At 41.2% G+C, this 18,320-nt stretch overlaps 1 protein-coding gene across 3 annotated transcripts in view; it reads left to right on the top strand.

The window, feature by feature from the left end:
* Positions 1–18,320, top strand: part of Tgfb2 (transforming growth factor beta 2) — an 82,633-nt gene that overhangs the window by 34,977 nt on the left and 29,336 nt on the right. For all 3 annotated transcript variants that reach the window (XM_047521612.1, XM_047521610.1, XM_047521611.1), the window contains one exon: positions 17,342–17,505. In XM_047521612.1, coding sequence (XP_047377568.1) covers positions 17,342–17,505 — 164 coding nt within the window. The remainder of the gene's footprint in view (positions 1–17,341; positions 17,506–18,320) is intronic.

Here is an 18,320-nt window from a genome sequence, read left to right as displayed (position 1 = left end):
TTCCAATATGGATCCTGCTAATTATAGTGTATGCAAGTCTCCTTACATACATTTCCTTACATACACATATCAAGTAATCCAATGGTTCAGTCTCTCTTATTACTCTATCAGTGTTTTTCTAGGACATGCCCTACTGAACAAGGCTCATGTCTGCCCATGGGTTCCTGATACTGTAATAGGCTGAGGAGAAGCAGCAGAACCAAGGACCATCTTGGTTTGTTGGATCCTATAAGGCAGAGAAAGGATAGTTCTCATCTACAAGGTTTCCAATACCACTGCTGTCTCGAGCTTTGCAATCTTTTCCATATCCTGGTTAAAATCTTTATGGCATCAGACTCTGAAAGTAGATGTGATCTTTTCCCTTTATTTCCAGCATTCTGTTGATAATGTAAGCTTGTGTTTATTGAGTATTTCTATTTTATGGTTATTGTCTCATTTAATCTTTAATAGCAATTCTTAGAGGCAACTGCCAACAATATGATCACAGTTTGATGATACAGAAGTACACTATGAGTCCCTGTTCTTTAGCTGCTCACATCTCTCAACATAAACACCTAAACAGATACCTGTAATACACGGTGTGAAAAGTGTTGTCAAGACACAAGGGAGAGATCAATTTTGGAAATACTTTCAGAAAGAGCAACACTTTGCTGGACTTTGAAGGATAAACAGAATTTGTCGATAGAAAGGGTTTCTAGGTAAAGAACTAACCTGACATGGGTGTGGTGGCTTGTCAGAACTTGGCTTCTTTGGAGATTGGGAGTAGGATAGTGCACTTAGCACATGAGGCAAAGTCTAGCATGGGGTGGAAGGTGGAGGAGGGGAGGCAACAGAGTACCCCCAAACCTGGAAAGATAGTGTGGATACGCATCACTGGATACGCAAACATGTCTTGAAGTGGTCTGTTTAGGGTACTTGAAATTTGTCAAGACTTTTCACTTGTTAGCAGTTAAGAGAGGGAAAGGAGAGTTAAGAATAGAGGTGGGCTTGCTTAGTACCATGATGTCTTTATTTCTAGAAAAGGCCTGCCAGACACAGTTCACAAGAGCCAAACTATGGAACCAGCCTTGGTGTTCATGAAGAGGTGAATGGATAAAGAAAATGTGGTATATATGCACAATGGAATTTTATTCAGCCATAAAGAAAAATGAAGCTATGTCACTTGCAGAAAAATGAATGGAACCTAAGACCATTATGTTAAACGAAATAAGGCAAACTCAGAAGGTCAGGGGTATATATTTTTTCTTATATGTAGAAGCTAGAGAGGAAAAAGGAAAAGAAGAAGGGTGGTGATCATATGAAAAGCAAGTGGAGACCAATAGAATAGAGGAAGGAGACAAAAGGGTGGGAGGAAGGAAGGGAGAGGGGAAATGTTAGAGAGGAATATTAGCCAAATTATATTATTATATTTTGTGCATGTACTGATATGTAATAATAAATCCCACCATTATGTATAACTATCATGCACTAATAAAAAATGTGTAGAGGAAAAAGAAAAAAGAAAAGCCATGGCAGGCTACAGGAGGGTGGTGCTTTCTAACTTGGAACCCCAGTAACCTCAAGGGCAGGCAACATCTCTCCCAGCCTGAGATGGAGGAGTTTTTCCAAGCCCATCATTATTTTACACATGAGGGAACTGAGGTGGGTGGGGTTGATAATGCCCTTAGTGGGATCTGTAGAGAAATCATACCACCCCATCTTCTTAATCCTCACTTCTGAAAATCCCCTCACATAGTGCATACTTCACATCCCTTCATGGCCCAGTGGTCCTGTGTAAGGCCCTTTGCACTTGACCTTGTAACTTCCTCTTACCTACACTGGATTTGTGAGGAAGGGTGGTCTGGATTGAAGCTGGGGAAATGCAATTGACTCTTCATTGATTGTCTTTATATATTGAACATGTAAAATGCTTTTAGGATTCCAGGTTCTTTCTCTGAGATATTTAAAAAAATGCTTGAACTTCTCTTCTCGTTTCCCCAGTCTATGCCCGCAAGTACTATACTATGTGGAAATCGAGGCAAACTGGAAAGTTTGCAGAAAGCAAGACCACATGTTGGTGTCCTCTGCAGGAATAGAAGCTATGGTTAGAGGACCCATGCACCCACAGGGAAGTGGGTGTGGAATTAGACATAGCGCGTTCTTCTACTAGAGCTATGGAGCAGGCACATTTGGCTCTTAATGGTGTCCAGCTTCCTTCCTACAGTAAAAAAGAACAAAGTAGAGTCAGTTGGCTTCAAAAGAAAAAAGAAGGAAGCAAGGGGATCAATTAGAATTTTTAAGTCTGTGTTTGGGCCACACCAATTACCTGTCGTAGGCAGACTGACCTCTGTGAGGCCATCTTGAGGGAGAAAGGTGTGAAACTTGTCCCTTCACACCTAAGGAAAATTTTATTTTTTAAATTTTAGCAATAAAGGTTTTTTTAATCAATGCATTATAATTATATATATTCATAACATATAACCAATAATATGATGTTATATAATCAAGAATTACATGTAATTATTATTACATATTCATACATGCACACAATATAGCAATATAATTTTAGAAGTACAGTAATCTCCTGGACAATTGTGGATTGCTTTGAACAACAAAAAATGATTTTGTCAGTGAAGCCGATGATCAGATATTATCTCCACTATTATGCTCACTACTGCAGCTGCTTGTTGTCCAGTCTCACCCATACCCACCATGGAAGCAAAAGCAGACCATCTATAGACATCTTCATTCCCTGCTGAAGTACTCCCTGGCACTTCTCCCCACCCCACCGCCTCTCTCTCTCATTCTCACCTCTAGGTCATTCCCAATGTACCAGTTCCAGCACCGGTATATTGTGAGCTGCTACCTGAACATAAAACACTTTCTCCATCTTGCTCCCTTCCAGGCACTGTCACCCCCAAGCTCCTGTGCATTTAGACAAAGATGCTTCTGTACTTGATGCTAAAATAACTATTCACAGTAACAATGAAGAGAAGAATGCTCTCACCAGAGGATCAGAGCCAGATGTAAAGGCAGCTTGATTTTGAATGTTGCTGTCTTTCTTCAAGTTAGAATATTATGAAGGTCTCAAAATTGGTCTTCTCAGACTACTCCATTTAAAGGGCGTGCAGTAAGGGATTCTACTGGCTATTTTATACTTTTCAGGGGAGTCTATTCCCAAACCTGGTGTCAAAAGACCAACATTGAATTAGCACCTAGAAGTCCAGGAAATCGAGCCCATCATGGCATGCACTTGTAATCCCAGGGATTTGGAAGGCTGAAATAAGAGGATCACAAGTTCAAAACCAGCCTTGACAACTTAACAAGACCCTGTCTCAAAATAAAAAAATAGGGGAAAAAAAAAAAAAAAGAATGGGGTATGTATGTAGCTCAGTGGTAGGTAGGGTAGTGGCTCAGTGGTAGAGTAACCCCTGGGTTTGATCCCAGTATTGCGATCAATCATCACTTGATCAGTGAAAGGTCCAGGGAATCATTTAAATCAAATCATTTAGCTTCTGCATTGTAGTTTCCTCAAGAGCAAACTGGGATGATACTATGTGATTTGCCGAGTTTTCAGACTTAAGTAAAATGAAGAAGGATGTGGATGTGCTTTGTGCAATATAGATCCTATGAAGATTTAAGGGGTTGTCATTGAATGGCCCAGCTTCTGCAAAAGAGGATTAGTTTCCTTTTGCTTTGTGATATGTATTGAGTACCTATTGTGTATTAAAAGACAATTTCCTGGGCCTGGAGCTAGGACACAGCATTGGGAAGATGGTAGTTTCAGCCCCTGTGCACATGAAACTTAGAAAACATGCCCTTCACCTAATACAGAACTAGAACTCCTAGAACTGTCCCATAAGTATCCTGATTTGGAGGTCTAAAAAGGAATTCATGGTTGTAGTAAAATAGATATGTGCAGACCTCCTCCTGGCCGCTATGCCAGAGCTACAGCCAACCAATCACACAGCCCACTCCCTGTCAAATCCTTCATGTGCAAAGAGCACTGAAGGGAACTGGGCAGGGATTATCAAAGTTCCCTGGTCCAAACTCCCATGGCCAGTAAGTGTACCCAGGGCAGTGTAACACGAGTGTTGTATTGTACAGTATATATGAGTGCAAATCAACTCTATGATAAATATATTTTCTTTATTGGTAACCTTTCAGCACTTATACATAGAAATGCAGAATAAATTGATTCAGATGAGATTATTGACCTATCGATCAACTTTTCTTTCTTTCATATTGGGATTGACTCCACTGAGTTATATTCTCAACCCTTTTTCTTTTTCTTTTTTATTTTTTATTTTGAGGCACCGTTTCATTCCATTGCCAAAGTCACCCTCAAACTTGCAATCATCCTGCCTCAGCTTCCTGAGTTGCTGGGATTACAGGCAAGTATCACTGCACCAGGCCTAGTTTTAAATTTTTCTAACACAAGGAAATCTTCCAAACAAATTGCCTAACCTTTAAAAGAAGTCTAATGAAACCAGTGCAATATGACAAGAAATGAACATCGTTAGTGGTATAACTCATAGGCCCTGCCATAGTAAAAGTTTTTCCACTGACTTTTGTGTGTACTTATGAGCCCTGTGCTGGCTTTGTGTAAAATTTCCAGCTCTTTATCTTCATATTCTATTTGCTTTATTCTGGTCATTTGTGTATGTGTGCTTGTGAATTCTATTTGCTTTCACCCTAACCTTTATAAAGCACTGGCCTTATTGAAGGAACTCTTCTTTAAAGAGGATTTAGTAAATGTTAAAATACATAGGAAGATCATTGACTTGGGTCTAGAGGAAGGCATTTGTCCTGTCCCATCTACCCAGCTGCCTGTGAGAAAAGAGAACTGGGGAAACTTCAGAAAGCAGCTGAGTTTTGACCCCATTTTCAAGGCTTCTCAAGAAATCAGAGAACGCTGTATTACAGATCTGAACTTCTCCAAATAGAAAACACTCATTCTTTCTTAAGAATTATCCTTCCACATTCTAGCTATTGTGAATTGAGCTGCTATGAACATTGATGTGTCTGCATCACTGTAGTATGCTGATTTTAAGTCCTTTGGGTATAAACCGAGGAGTGGGATAGCTGGGTCAAATGGTGGGTCCATTCCAAGTGTTCTAAGGAATCTCCATACTGCTTTCCAGAGTGGCTGCACCAATTTGCAACTCCACCAGCAGTGTATGAGTGTGCCTTTTTCCCCACATCCACGCCAACACTTATTATTGCTTGTGCTCTTGATAATAGCCATTCTAATTGGAGTTAGATGAAATCTTAGGGTGGTTTTAATTTGCATTTCTCTAATTACTAGGGATGATGAGCACTTTTTCATATATTTGTTGATCACCTGTATATCTTCTTCTGTGAAGTGTCTGCCCATTTTCTTAGCCCATTTATTGATTGGGTTCTTTGTATTTTTGGTGTAAAGTTTTTTAAGTTCTTTATTGACTTTGGAGATGAGTGCTCTGTCTGAAGTATGTGTGGAAAAGATTTTCTCCCACTCTGTAAGCTCTCTTTTCACATTGTTGATTGTTTCCTGTGCTGAGAAAAAAACTTTTTAGTTTGAATCTATCCCTTTTATTAATTCTTGCTTTTATTTCTTGCACTATAGGGGTCTTGTTAAGAAAGCATGATGGAGATTCGGGCCTACTTTTTCTTCTATTTGGTGAGGATCTCAGGTCTAATTCCTAGATCCTTTATCCATTTTGAGTTGAGTTTTGTACAAGGTGAGAGACAGGGGTTTAATTTCATCTTACTGCATATGGATTTCCAGTTTTCCCAGCACCATTTGTTGAACAGGCTTTCTTTTCTCCATTTTAAGTTTTTGGCACCCTTGTCTAGTATGAGGTTACTGTACTTATGTGGGTATGTCTCCGTGTCTTCTATCCTGTATCATTGATCTACCTGTCTCAAAATTACAGCACCTCCCAACTTTGCTGTGGTATAAAATAAATCGAGACTGGTTGGAATAACTCTGACGGCTCTGGCTCCTACTTTTCAGTCAGCTTCTGCTTTCCAGTGTCCCTCAGAGCAGATTAAAATTTGGACATTTTATAGCCTCTGTACTCAAAAATAATGAGACTGAAGCACAACTGTAGGCTTTCTCTCAGCTAGTTCAATTAAGTGAAAATAACACATGCTCACACATTTTTAAAGGACTTAGCCATGGTCTAGGTCTGCCATAGAGCTCCTTAAAGACTGTTTTCCTTCCTCACACAAATGGTGGGCCAGCCTTGCAGAACAGAAAATTGCCTAGCACCCAAAGGAACACGATTCTTAAAACAAGCATAATACCCCTGGCTCCATTCCAAAACTTGTTCATGCCACAGTTCATCTGGATTCCTATAATTCCTGTATGTTCCCATATCTTAATTGCCCATAGCTGTGTTGCCAGTACAAACAGGATGAGAGAAGAGTGCACACCCTTAATGAATCCATCTACTAACCCTAAGAAAACTCCATTACTTCAAACTCTAATGTGCTTTGTAAGGCACTGAATGACTGTCTACTGAAATGCTACTGTGGATAGTAGATGATTAAAAATTTCTTCCAATCAGTTCTTAGTCCCTACTATCTTTATATTCCAGATAGAGAATTATCATTTAGCATGAAGAAAAAATTCAGACCTTCCATTCAGTTTTGGAAGAAAACTCTGATATTCCTCAGGGAGTACCGATTAGGGGAGATGGGCATTCTGGGTTGAGATGGGTGCCAGAACCTTCCTCAGTCCTGTCTCATTGGCCATTTTCAGTAGAATATAGCTGGCCTGTGATCCACTTTGAAGATGTGCCACTGGGAAAGCCAGAAGCCTTATCATGGTGATAGTATGTGACCACAAAGCCCGAGGGTCACCCCTCTTGTAGTCTTGGCTATTTGCCCTAGAGCTGAGCCACAGGGTGTCCAATGTAGGTACAGTGAAAGTGCTCAGAGAAAAATGTCTGGTACGGCTTTAGTTTGTATTCACCCAAATGAGTCCTAGAAGCTTTGTGGTTTATATGTAAATTTGGGGGATTGAAAGAAATAGACACTAAAGCTATTTCTGATCTCACAACTCTGTCTCCTATAACATCATTTAACAAGCAAATGCATAGATCTACCATGTCAGACCTCAGACTCTTTTCAGCACATTTGGAATGAGGAATCAAATCAAGTAAATATACACTCAATAGTGGCATATTTTGAATCTTGTACACAAAGCTTCAGAGTACATGATGATGGAATCTGTAAAATAGTGAAAAGACCAGAGACTTGTAATTCAGTGTGCATTTGAAATGTATAGAAAAGTTGATGTGAATGCAAAGGTGAGAAAGAGAGGTGGGGGAAAGAGAAATAATTGTTGGGATGCATTAATCAAAGTACAAGTTCCACAATGTGGTAGTTGATAGTTCTACTCTATTCTTTCTCAAGAATTATATTCAATTTTAAGATTGGAGCAAAGAGGAGAACAACCAGAGGAGGTGAATCGCTTTCATGGAAAACAATGAAAGGAATTAAGGTTTGTTTGCTTAGAAAAGGAAAGAGGTGGAGAAGAGAAGACATGAAAACTGGTTTCAAAATTCCTAAGTAGGATCAAATGGAAAGGTAGTAGATCACCTTGTGTGGAAGAACTGGAGCCATTGTGTGACCCTTGGAAATAAGCAGCTCAACTCAAGTTAGGGAAGAACTTCTGTGCTGTGAGAAACTGGAGTGGGCTGGCTGAGTTCTGAATTCACTGCCACTGAAAGCCTTCTGGGAAAGACTATCTTTCATTGTTGTAAAGAAAATTACAGTAAAAGGAGTGAGATACCAGTAACATGGAGAGTGCTCCTAATAGGTGCCAGGCAATTCTTTCGGTGCTCTCATTTCCACTATATTGAAGAGTCGCATGAGAATGAATGTCACTGTATTTGCTTTGCTTCTTGCAACCTGGATAAGCTAGACCATCTGCTCCCCTTCATATTTGCTCACTCCCAAGCCATGAATTTAATACGTTAGTAATCACAGCCTATGCCACTTGGTTAAGTTGGTAAACAGCTTGCAATCCTAGCAGGGTGTGCCGTGCCACTTATTAACTTAAGCTTTAGGGCAAAACAACAAATCAGCACAGTGCCTTAACATAATTAGGCAATTGCATTACCAAAAAAAAAAAAAAGAAAAAAATCCACAAGCAAGAAGCTTACAAAAAACACAAAGGAAAGCTTCCAGTATAAGTCACTTATTGGCCATTACACATCACTGCTATAATTTTGTAAAGATTACAGAAAGATTTTCAGGCTAATAAGGAGACACTTAAGCCTGTCAGAAGCCCATTAAGCATGTCAGAAGTCTACACTAATCATGGTCGAGCTGCAGGAAAGTGCATTGGACTCTGGTAAAGGGAACAATGAGTTTGTTTGTTTGGGATAAGAACACTTTTGGTTCAGGGATGAGCAAGATTGTCCAATGTTGAGCTAGAAGGTCAAGGTTTGTGCATTTTAATGCATAGTTTGCCAATGTTTGGTGTAATCCTGGAAAGATTTTATTTCTTAGTTTCTCAGTCTGTAAAAAGGAAGAAAAATAAAGTATTTCCCAAGTTTAATTCATTAAAGCCATCAACGCAGGTGGCTTTCCTTTTATTGACCTAGTTTGGAGCCATTGCAGAATTCTGGAAAAGTTATATGGATAAATGCATGGTAGGGTACTTGCCTCTTCAAACACCATCAATGGAACAAAAACATGACTGTTTTGCCACCTGGATATCAGAGAACAAGAACATAGATGGAAAGGAAGTAAGAAAAAGAGGAGAGAAAGAAAATGGAGGTAAGAAAAGAGATAGGAAAGGAGGGGGTAATAACTTTATGTGCTTTAAAGAATATGGCAGAGAAAAACTGCTTCAGTAGCCTATTCCAACTGTGAGGAAGCCTACCATTGGGAGGCCATTGGAAAGGGCTACTTCACATTCACCATCCACCTGCCCACAATAATGAGTCCAGCCGTATTCCTGCCATGCTTATTGTCACTGAGGCTTCTCTGGCCTCTCAATAGGAAGAATCAGCCTACCCTTGCAGCACCCAAAGCTTTACTGCAAAACCCAGCACACTAACCAGATTGCCTACACAGCCCTGAGCTTGCTGAGAAATGGGGAGGAGCTATAAGCAAAATAGGTGTCTCCATTTAGGAGGGGGTTTATAGGGGTGATGGAAACTTTGGAATAGAAATGAGAAACCCCATGTCTGTCACAGTTCAAGAAAACCAAACACCATGGGCCAGAACCACTGTTATTTTACTTTTTTTGCACCGTGTAAGAAGGGGCCCAACACTCACGCTGACAGTACGCATGGTCTCAAATAGCAGCTTGATGAAGGCCAAGTCACAAAAGCTGATGCTGACACAATTAGGCTCACCGTTGCCAGCAGCATGTCAAGTTTGACACCATCCCCCCTCTTGGAGACTTCCACTTTAAATCTCAGATGCTCTGGTGCCTTGTTACATTTAATAGGTGGGATGGCCGGAGAGAAAATCAGAAACCACTGCCGATGCGCTGTTTATTTCTCAGTCATTTTGTGTTAAATTGCTGTGACTTGAATGTCAGCAGTGTTTGGGATGTGGTAGTGAAATAAAATCCATATTCAGTGTGCCAAGACAAATTTCAGAAAACCCCAAAACACAATTGTCTTGGTTTCTTACTGGCTGTGTCTGCACACACACAAATAGTAGCTCGTTTACTGCCCTCCAACCATTTGGTGGGTTGCTTGTCTTGCTGCACTCTGGGGGATGTCTAATGAACCCCAAACTACTTCCCTCAAAGCCAGGGATGTGAGGAATGAGGGGCCACCACACTCATTAAGCGTGTCAAAAGTCCACACCAATCACTACTGAGCTGCCTGGAAAACACAGTCATTTCTGGAAAGAGAAATAGGGAATTTGTTCTGTTCATTCGAGGGGCTTGGGGAGGACAGCCAGCAGATGCTATTGGGGATAGTACACTAGGCACAAATGTATGAAGGTCTGAAAAATACTGGTCTATCGTGGTCTTAGCAAAATATCTCTTGCGGGGCAATATTCACAGAGAGGAGAGCTTCCAGCTTTCAGACCAGGGCTATTGTGTTGGAGAGTATCAGTGACAATACTAGGAGGGTCTTGTGTTATACTGCAAGGTCAAGATGATCTCAAGTTGAGGAGCAGCAGCTGTGCGTCCTTTTTTTGTAACCATACACCAGTGTATGTTGGTGTTTCTGCCTGGGGTGGCATTCATGCCTTCCACTCAGGGGGTTCCTTCATAGAGAAGGCAGGAGATTGCAGTGGAAAACCACGGGCTGTTGATGATAAAACCAAACTCACCTTGACCTTAGCCAAAATTATTTCATTTCCCTTATTCCTAATTTCTTTATCTTTGAAATGGAATTTAAAACATCTTTGCAGAGATGAAGGATATAAAGCTATTATAAAATGAGAAGAGGGTCTGGAAGTGGGATTCCAAGTCTGCAGTGAGACCAGGCCATACTTTTTATAATGGGAATGATGGAATGATCATACTTTATCCGTCCCTCATGAGTTCACGATGCTGGATAACTGGAGGAGAAGGCTAGCCAAGTTCATTGAAGTCAAACCGTCATTGTCTAGGGTGGAAGTTCTCAAACTTGAGTGTGAAAAAGAATCACCTGGTATTCACCCAGTAGGTCTTGGATATTAATAAGCTCCCCAGATGATTCTGATATAGGTGGTGAGTGAACTGGATTAACAGTGGGATTTAGAGGACAACAACAATTTTTGGAGAGCATCAATATGAGAATGATGTGATAGTGGAGCTGGAAGTGAGGTGGAAAGCCATCTGGCTCAAACTCCCACCAGATTCAAGAAAAGCAGGTGTAACTTTAGGGAAAAGTACATCTTGTGAGTCTGTGAATTACTGCAGTGAGATGAAGCTCACTACCGTGAAAGACAGTTCCAGTTTTAAAAATTCTACTAAATTATTAGATATTTCTTTTTTATATTGAGCCTAAATAGGACTCCTTGAATCTACAAAAAGTAAGACCTTTCCTTATGCAAGCCCAGACATTTTTGAAATCCCTGATGGATTTGATGCCCCTAAGCCCTCTCTTCTTTAGGCCAAGCATTACCCATTCTTTTCGTGAGGGGTTCTCAATCCTGGCTGGATATTAGAATCACTTGAAGAACTTCAAAAAGTTCACCCCAGTTCAATTCACCAGACTCTATGGGGCTCCAACCCAGGCATCAGTCTTTTCAAAGTCCCGCCTCTATTGAAGTGTGCAGTCCAGGCGAACAACTATGCAAATCCCAGAGGAATCCTGGTTTTCTATTTTATGAGCTTCAGGGCTCTTGCATTGCTGAAGCTTCCTCTTTTCTCTGTCTTATTTTTTATTTCCCTTTGTATAACATCTGATCAAAAGTTAAGAGCCCCCTTTGTCCTTCTTTCTTCTGTTTAATTCAGTGGTGCTCAAGTTTTAGGGTACCTAAGAATCTCCTAAGGAATTTGCTAAAATGCAGACCACCAGCCTCACTCTATGAGAAATACTGTTACGTAGGATTCCTATGTCCACTGTCACCAACAGGAACCTGCACTGCATTCATTGTAAGACTCTTGCAGCTTTTCCCTGGGCAGGGAGACTCCCTTGGATTTGAAGATCACATGGATGGTGAAGGCAGGAAGGTACACAAAAGCTCCACAGTACTATCAATCCCTTTCATATGCATATCTTCTGAACTATTGACCTATCTGGCTTATCTCACAAACTCCCCAGGGACATTGAGATCAGTGTCAGATTTCCCTTGGGAGTTCAGGTCAGCGCTGACTGTAAGAAAACTGTTGTTAGATCCTAAGGTCACTTTCTTCTTACCTCCTGGATTCTACTAATCTGTTTTTTACTTTTACCTACCACTAGTTTCACCAGCCAGGAATCAACCAGTATCTTTTATCACAGTGGTTCTTGGTGAGATGGTGCATCCCACTCTTCTGGATGATTTGCATTTATCACAGCTTCCCGGGTGAGGCCATTGCTGTGGGTGTAGAACCTCACTTTGAGAACCACTGCTTTAGCAAAATCAGCAAATGCTCACAGATCCTTGATCTAAGCATTTCAATGTGTCACACACTTTTATTTGCTGCCAATTTAGTGGTGTAACCAACCAAACAGGGAATAAATGATAGTCGCATGATTGAAGCATTGGCCTGCCTAAGGGCTGAGCTCTGAACATTCTTGGGATAGTTCTTGAAAGCGCCACATCTACATTCTCTGACAGAGCTTATCCCATATGGGTGATGTTATAAGACCTTTCTTCAGCTTATTATTTAAAAAAAAATAGTCCTAATATGAGCGTTGCAGTGAAGGTGGAATTGCTTCGTGCAGAGATATTTGCTTGGAGGTAGGAACCTCTTGTTCCCCTTTATGATGGGTTGGCCTTTCAGTTAAACAGGTGGGGTACTAAAGGACAGTGTGGGGCTGGGGAGCTATGAGAACTTTGGTGACTAATTCCTCTCCATGCTGAGGGGCAGGAATTAGAGTACCCAGAGTCATGTATATACCGTCCAGGACACCCGGTTGCTTCTGCTCATTCTCTCCTCTTCTATTTAAGTCTATCAGGCCGTGCTGGGGGCATTCACAGAAGATCCAGTGACCAGTTGGCAGCTTTGCTGTGGTGTGGGAAGGGGGACAAAAAGGAACGTAGTAGAAACTTTGGCTAGACCCAGCACTCCACCTTCCTAACAGTACAATTTAATACCTACTTACCTGAAAATATAGATGAACAAGCAGGCTGAGAAAAGCCAAGTGATGTCCCTGTTGTCACATAGCTAAGCACTGGTGGATTTGGGATCCAAATTGAGATTAGCTTTAAAGATCTTTTGCTGTATTAAGATCTTCTAACTCTGTGTGACTGCTGTAGGGTTAGGTTCAAAATTTGCAGGACCTTCCTTCAACATGAGAACATGAGACCTGTTGTTCAAAAAGTAAGACAAAAATGCTATTGAAGATTCTAGAATATAAAGTTTTTGCTTTTTTTGATGATCTCTTTGTTTCATGGTCTCTTGCTTTTCTTTTTTTTCTTTTAATGGGCTATTTGATATTGTGCTCCCTTGGGCATGAGAATATTTCCAGAGTGAGAGACCCTCACAGGCAATTGGAGCTTGCCAGCAGTTGGGTCCCCCCGACACCAGCTATCAGTCTGATGTTTCATGAATTCAGACATCTCCCTCTCCAATGAAAAGGCTGCTCCTACTCATGGGATTGCAAACTCAGCACTGATATATGCTTGGTACTTAGATTAAGAGTCAGAGAGAGGCATACTCCTACTGAGATGCCCATTGAATGCCCTGAGGCTCTGTTAGCTGGGTGGGAACAGCTGCCAACATGCCCTGCCTTGAAATGGCATGGGTTTTGTGCCTAACCCTGGAGGGATAGAGGATGGCAGTGGTTTCTGGGAGGCCAGGAAAGGTTGGAGACATCAGAGAGCAAGGAGTAAGAAACAGAATCCCAGGAGCTGGAGCAGCATAACAGCTGAGTTTCTAAGCCCCTGCCATGCTTCTTTGTCCTATAAAACTTCAGTTCCAAAACATTAATTCAAAGATAAAATTAAGGATTTTAAGATGGTGACCACAGAGCATTAAATTCATACGTGGAGCTTTCTGAGAATGGGGATCCTGTGTCCCTTCTCTGGTCACATACCCATGAAGCCAGCCAGCAGAGAACTAAAGAACTGTAAGTGAAGATTCTGGATCTGAAGGTGCTTCTGTAGGAAGAACAAATAAGTTAATAAATTATTTGAAACAGATATAATTTAGTATACATATCATGTCTAAAGTTTGTGATTAAGTTCTAAGTTCAGGTTTTCTGTACATTAATACTTTGGAAATTAATGACTGGTTAGATTTCCTTATTATTATTATTTATTTTTTTCTTTTTATCTCTCATCTCCTCAAATTTTATTTCTCAGGCATTGAGTGTGGTCAGGGTTGAGGTGAGGGGGACACTACTCACTTGATGACATTCTAGAATCTTCTATGTGCACCATTTTCCCTGAGAGGAAGGCACATGGGAAAGTATGGGAGGAGGACCAGAACTGACCTGCTGGAATGAACCAAAGCGCTAAAGGAAAATCAGTTTGATTGAACTGGAAAAGTGGTTCAGAAATTGGGAGGAAGAAGGGGGCCAGGATGTGAGTGCGGGTAAGCTGGCAAAGGTCAGGCACAAGTACCTGACCACCTGGCAGTGGAATCGGAACTGGGATTGGAATTACAGAGGACATTAGAGAGAACTCCCATTCCGGGAGGTGGTGGGGGATGAGTTCTTGGAGGAAGCAGAGGAAAAAGCTCCATCCCTCCAAGACTAAGTGGGTGAATCAGGGCTGTCCTTGCCATTAAACACCTATCCTGCTGCTCTGGCACTCTGAGGCATGAGCCTGCTCCTCCTGACTGGTTGTGGAGGGGCCTCTTTCCATTCCCTAGCACCATGCATCCAAAAGCATTTTTGAAGTTAGGTAGGGTCACAGATTAGGTCAGAGTAATTCATAATAAAAAAAAAATTATTTATCCAAATGAAACTTTTGGCAAGTTGGTCAAGTCCATCAGCAAAGCAGGGACTTGTGACCTATAGAAAATGACAGCAGGGGACAGCTGAGACTGTTCCTTGGGAATGGGAGTTCTTTGTTCAACAGTTTTAATTGTGGTCTTGCATGCTGGATCAGGGAATGGATAAGGCGGCTGCTTCCTCCTGGCTTGGTTGCTTCAATGTGGGATTGCTGGTGGGGGCTGCTCAGCTGTCCTTTCACTTTGTGCATTAACTGCTTCCATTTACAAAAGCACCCCAAATGCAGGTTTGTATTGTTCGGCAGTTGAAATATAAACTGCCTAAATGGTTCTGAGAACTGTAGAGGAGGGGGGCTGTTTGCCCATGTGGAGGGAGCAAAGCAGAACAACCATACTTAACTATCAAGCTACTCCTGTAAATATTTGCAGACGCCCCTTCAGAGCTTCAAAAGCCTAGGACAGGATCATTGGATGATTTGCTTAGAAGAAGAAGAAACAAAATTGACCTCATGTTCCAAGGCAGCCATAAAAAGGAAGAGTTGTATATGGGCAGAAGACCACAAAGGGGAAAAAATTGTTCAAAGTTTAATAAACACAAAAGAGAATAAAAATAAATCTCAAGAGCACTTATTTACAAACTTGATAGAAGGATAAGATTGAGGCAGGCGGGCGTGAAAGATGGGTGTTTAGGGAAGTAGAACAGGCCTGTGGGGGATCCACAGAAAGAGAAGAAAATGAACACGATGTTTACTCTTGCTAACAACAGGAAGCATGCTAAATTAGCCTTGCTCTTCCAGGATGCTCTTTCAAAGGATGTTTGAAACTTCTGCTGTCTAATGCCGAGGATAAGTGAAGATGAATGCAGCCACTCGGCCTGCAGAAGGTTCTGGCCAAGAGGATATGCAAAGCCAGAGGGCCTGGTCCCAGCCCTGCCCAGCCTTCTCTGTCCGGGCGTCCAGCCTGTTTTGGGTTGAGCTGGTTAGAATAGGACCAGCCTCTCCTGTCACTGGGTGGGCATATTCCAGGAGAGAAACAGATTTATTTCTTTTCTACAGTACCTTTTCAGACTGCTATGCTAGGGGGCTCCAAAAACCTTCAGTATCCGCCCATCCTGAAACTGCCCACCAGCTATTTCGCAGAGGCAATGACTGCAGTGGCTCATCGCTGTGTCTGCATGAATACTTTCTTTTCTCCAAAATCTACATGCTTTGGATTTTTGGGGTTTTTTTTTTTGTTTGTTTGTTTGTTTCTGAAACTTCTGGTTCACTAGCTACAAAGCCTCAATTCACACAGTAGTTTTATAAACCAGCATCAAGCGGTACAGCATGGCTTGAAATTCATTGCTTCTCCAGGAACTTGAATCCAGAGATTCTCAAGTGTATGGGGAAAAGGATGGGGGAAATCTGCCACAAGGGGGAAAATGTAGAGCTCTTAAGGTGAGGAAATATTGGTATGTTCCTGTTTTTTTTTTTTTTTTTAAAGAATAATTGTCAGGGAATGGATTTCCCAAGAAATCATGAAAGGTATTCGTTTCTATTTTAAGATTCACAAGATGACTTGTTTATTTAGTAAGTTAGCATTGCCAACAGCCAGATGCCTGAGTCTTTCAAGACTTGCATTGATGACCAACTATGCAAACTGTAGATATTTGGTGAACTTCATGTATGCAGAGCACTGTCCTGAATATTGGGGGGGGGGGGAGACCTGGCAAATGAAGTCTATGCCCTTAAGATTCTTAAAATTTCACAAGAAAAAGCAAAAATAAACAAACATGATGCAGAAGTAATAAAAATGCTTGTAAAGAAACAAACAACTGTAAATGATCCTTTTGTAATGAAGCTACATAACTGAAGAAAGGGTAGAAAGAAATGGAGCCACCAGATTGGAATAGGGAAGGTAGATTTGCCCATTTTGGAGCCACCAGCTTTGGAATAGGGAAGGTAGATTTGCCCATTTTGGAGGAAGATTGTAGAAACCTATTTGTCAAGTGGTAGGTCCAGTGTTGGTATTCAATAAATGAATGCTGTATTTATGAAAGCATGGGACTAGAATTGACCTGGTTTTTGTTCTGGGCTAGCCTCAACTACATATTTAAAGGCAATGGCAGATTATTAAAAACGAACAGCAAAACTCTAAGCAACCCATGAGCTTGAAATAATTGTGCACCCTCTGCAACTCTATCTTTTACGTGGTTCAGGCTGGGGGAATTTGTGCTAATTCTTATTATTAGCTAGCATTACCTTTTATCAACAGACTTATAAATATTAAAGAATTTTGAAACTGGATTTGGTATAGCCAGCTTATGAGTATGGTTCTGTTTATTTAGATTTCCTCACCATAACTTGGTCATACGTGTGTGAAAAACCAAACTATTATAGCCAAAAAAGATGAAATACATGGGCCTGGATAAAAGTAGACTATTTGGATGCCAAACTTTCAAGGAAAAAAATACATGGGCAAACTGCTTGCCATTAGGAGCTATTTTCTTGGCACATCCGATTAAAGTGTATGAAAGGCCGACAGCTCTCTCCAGGCATCAACTGTCATGAACTTGGTCCAATTCATAACCATCTAGGATTTTCCACCACTCTGTGAACCTTCAAAGGATAGGGTTAGCTGCACGCCCTCCAGTATAGTTGGAAGTGGTTTGTTAATCTCTATTAATCTGCTACTCCTGTAACCAAGTGCACATGTTTATTTTAGGTTTTGTTCTGGTTAAATTGTTAATGGTAGTAAATTGACCACTAGAAATGAAATCATTCTGTAGATGTTTCCCTTATGGTTTGGGGGCACTACCTTACACCATGGTTGTTTTCCAGAGCAGAGTGGGTTTTATCATTCAATGATTGCCCTAACTCTTTACAGATGCCATCCCGCCCACTTTCTACAGACCCTACTTCAGAATTGTCCGGTTTGATGTCTCAGCAATGGAGAAGAATGCTTCCAATTTGGTGAAAGCAGAGTTCAGAGTCTTTCGTTTGCAGAATCCCAAAGCCAGAGTGCCCGAACAACGGATTGAACTGTATCAGGTAACTTTTTTGGGGTTTGGTCCTTTGAAAAGGTGATCAGTTTGAGTTTTTCAGATAAAAGACTTTCTAATCTTTTAGATTTTCTTAGCTGGCATAAACTATTCTGTACATCACAATGGTGATATAAGTCCTTCTCGGTTATTACTGTTTGAGTGATAGCTTGGTCCTAATCACTCAGGAAGGACCCTACAATAGATTATCAAGCTCTGTGCACACTACTTCAGTAGCATTGAGGTTTTCACCTTTGGGATGCTTTAGTCCAAAAGCCAAGTCCCTCATCTGGACAGTCAGATACTAAGGCCAGATTCCACTCTAAGGAAGAAATCAGCTGACCTTCCGCTTCTCATGCTGTGGCTGTCCCTTATTTTCCTCTTCCCTTCCTTCCTGTTGTCTTTTCGCTCCTTTTCTTCTTCTCTTTGCTTCCTCATCTCTTTGCTAACTTCATTCAGTTTCCTTTTCTTCTCTAATTCTACCCGTGCTCTTCAGTCCTCCCTCCTCCCCCAACTCCCTCTGTTCTCCATAATGTCATCTCCTTTCTCTCATCTTCCCAGTAGAGTTGGTGGGGTGACTGTGTCAAAAGATGATAATGACAGGCCTAGATCCTGAGATTGCAGCTATGTTTTTCAAAGCCTGTTACGTAGGTGGAGTCTACAAGACAGTAGCTTCTGCACCATCTTGGAGCTGTGAGAAGTGTGGAATCCCAGACCCACTCCAGACTTATTGAATCAGAATCTACATTTTAAGGAGATCCCCAGATGATTCTTATGCATAGTAAATCCCAATTCAACAGACCACCTACAACCTAGTGTCATGTA

The sequence above is a fragment of the Sciurus carolinensis genome, chromosome 12 (genome assembly GCF_902686445.1).
Source record: "Sciurus carolinensis chromosome 12, mSciCar1.2, whole genome shotgun sequence".
NCBI classification, from domain to species: Eukaryota; Metazoa; Chordata; class Mammalia; order Rodentia; family Sciuridae; genus Sciurus; species Sciurus carolinensis.
This window is presented reverse-complemented; position numbering and strand designations above follow the sequence as displayed.